Below are 411 nucleotides of genomic sequence, written 5' to 3' on the forward strand. Positions count from 1 at the left end.
GTGTGCGTGTGCGCGTGTGTGTGCGCACATGTGCGTGTACGTGTGCGCGTATGTGTGTGCGTGTGCGCGTGTGCATGTGTGTGTGCGCGTGTGCATGTGTGTGCGTGTGCGCGTGTGTGCGTTTCACAGGTGGAGGCCGGAGGTGGTTCTCAGGGGAGGCAGGGCCAGCCTGCGCTGCTGGAGGCGAGGCCCGAAGGCCACTTTAAGGGAAACTGACGCCGAGGTGCGTGGCGGGGGGCGGGGTGGAGCGTTTCGAATCCCCGGGCGCCTGCCACAGCCGCTTGCATCAGAAGAAAATATTTTTTGAAAATGGAAATTCAAAAAGATTAACTTCGGGCTTCCCCCCGTCCCCCGCTTAGGTTCTCAGAGGCGGAGGCTCATCCCCGCGCTGTCCCTCGACACGCCCTCCCC

General features: G+C 62.3%; 1 protein-coding gene across 1 annotated transcript in view; it reads left to right on the forward strand.

Moving 5' to 3' along the window:
* LOC102887592 (kinesin-like protein KIF26B) overlaps positions 1-411 on the forward strand; it is a 243,884-nt gene that overhangs the window by 239,895 nt on the left and 3,578 nt on the right. The window contains exon 11 of the mRNA XM_025048510.1: positions 360-406. Within this exon, the coding sequence (XP_024904278.1) occupies positions 360-406 (47 nt within the window). The remainder of the gene's footprint in view (positions 1-359; positions 407-411) is intronic.

The sequence above is a fragment of the Pteropus alecto genome, unplaced genomic scaffold (genome assembly GCF_000325575.1).
Source record: "Pteropus alecto unplaced genomic scaffold, ASM32557v1 scaffold115, whole genome shotgun sequence".
In the NCBI taxonomy this organism is placed as follows: Eukaryota; Metazoa; Chordata; class Mammalia; order Chiroptera; family Pteropodidae; genus Pteropus; species Pteropus alecto.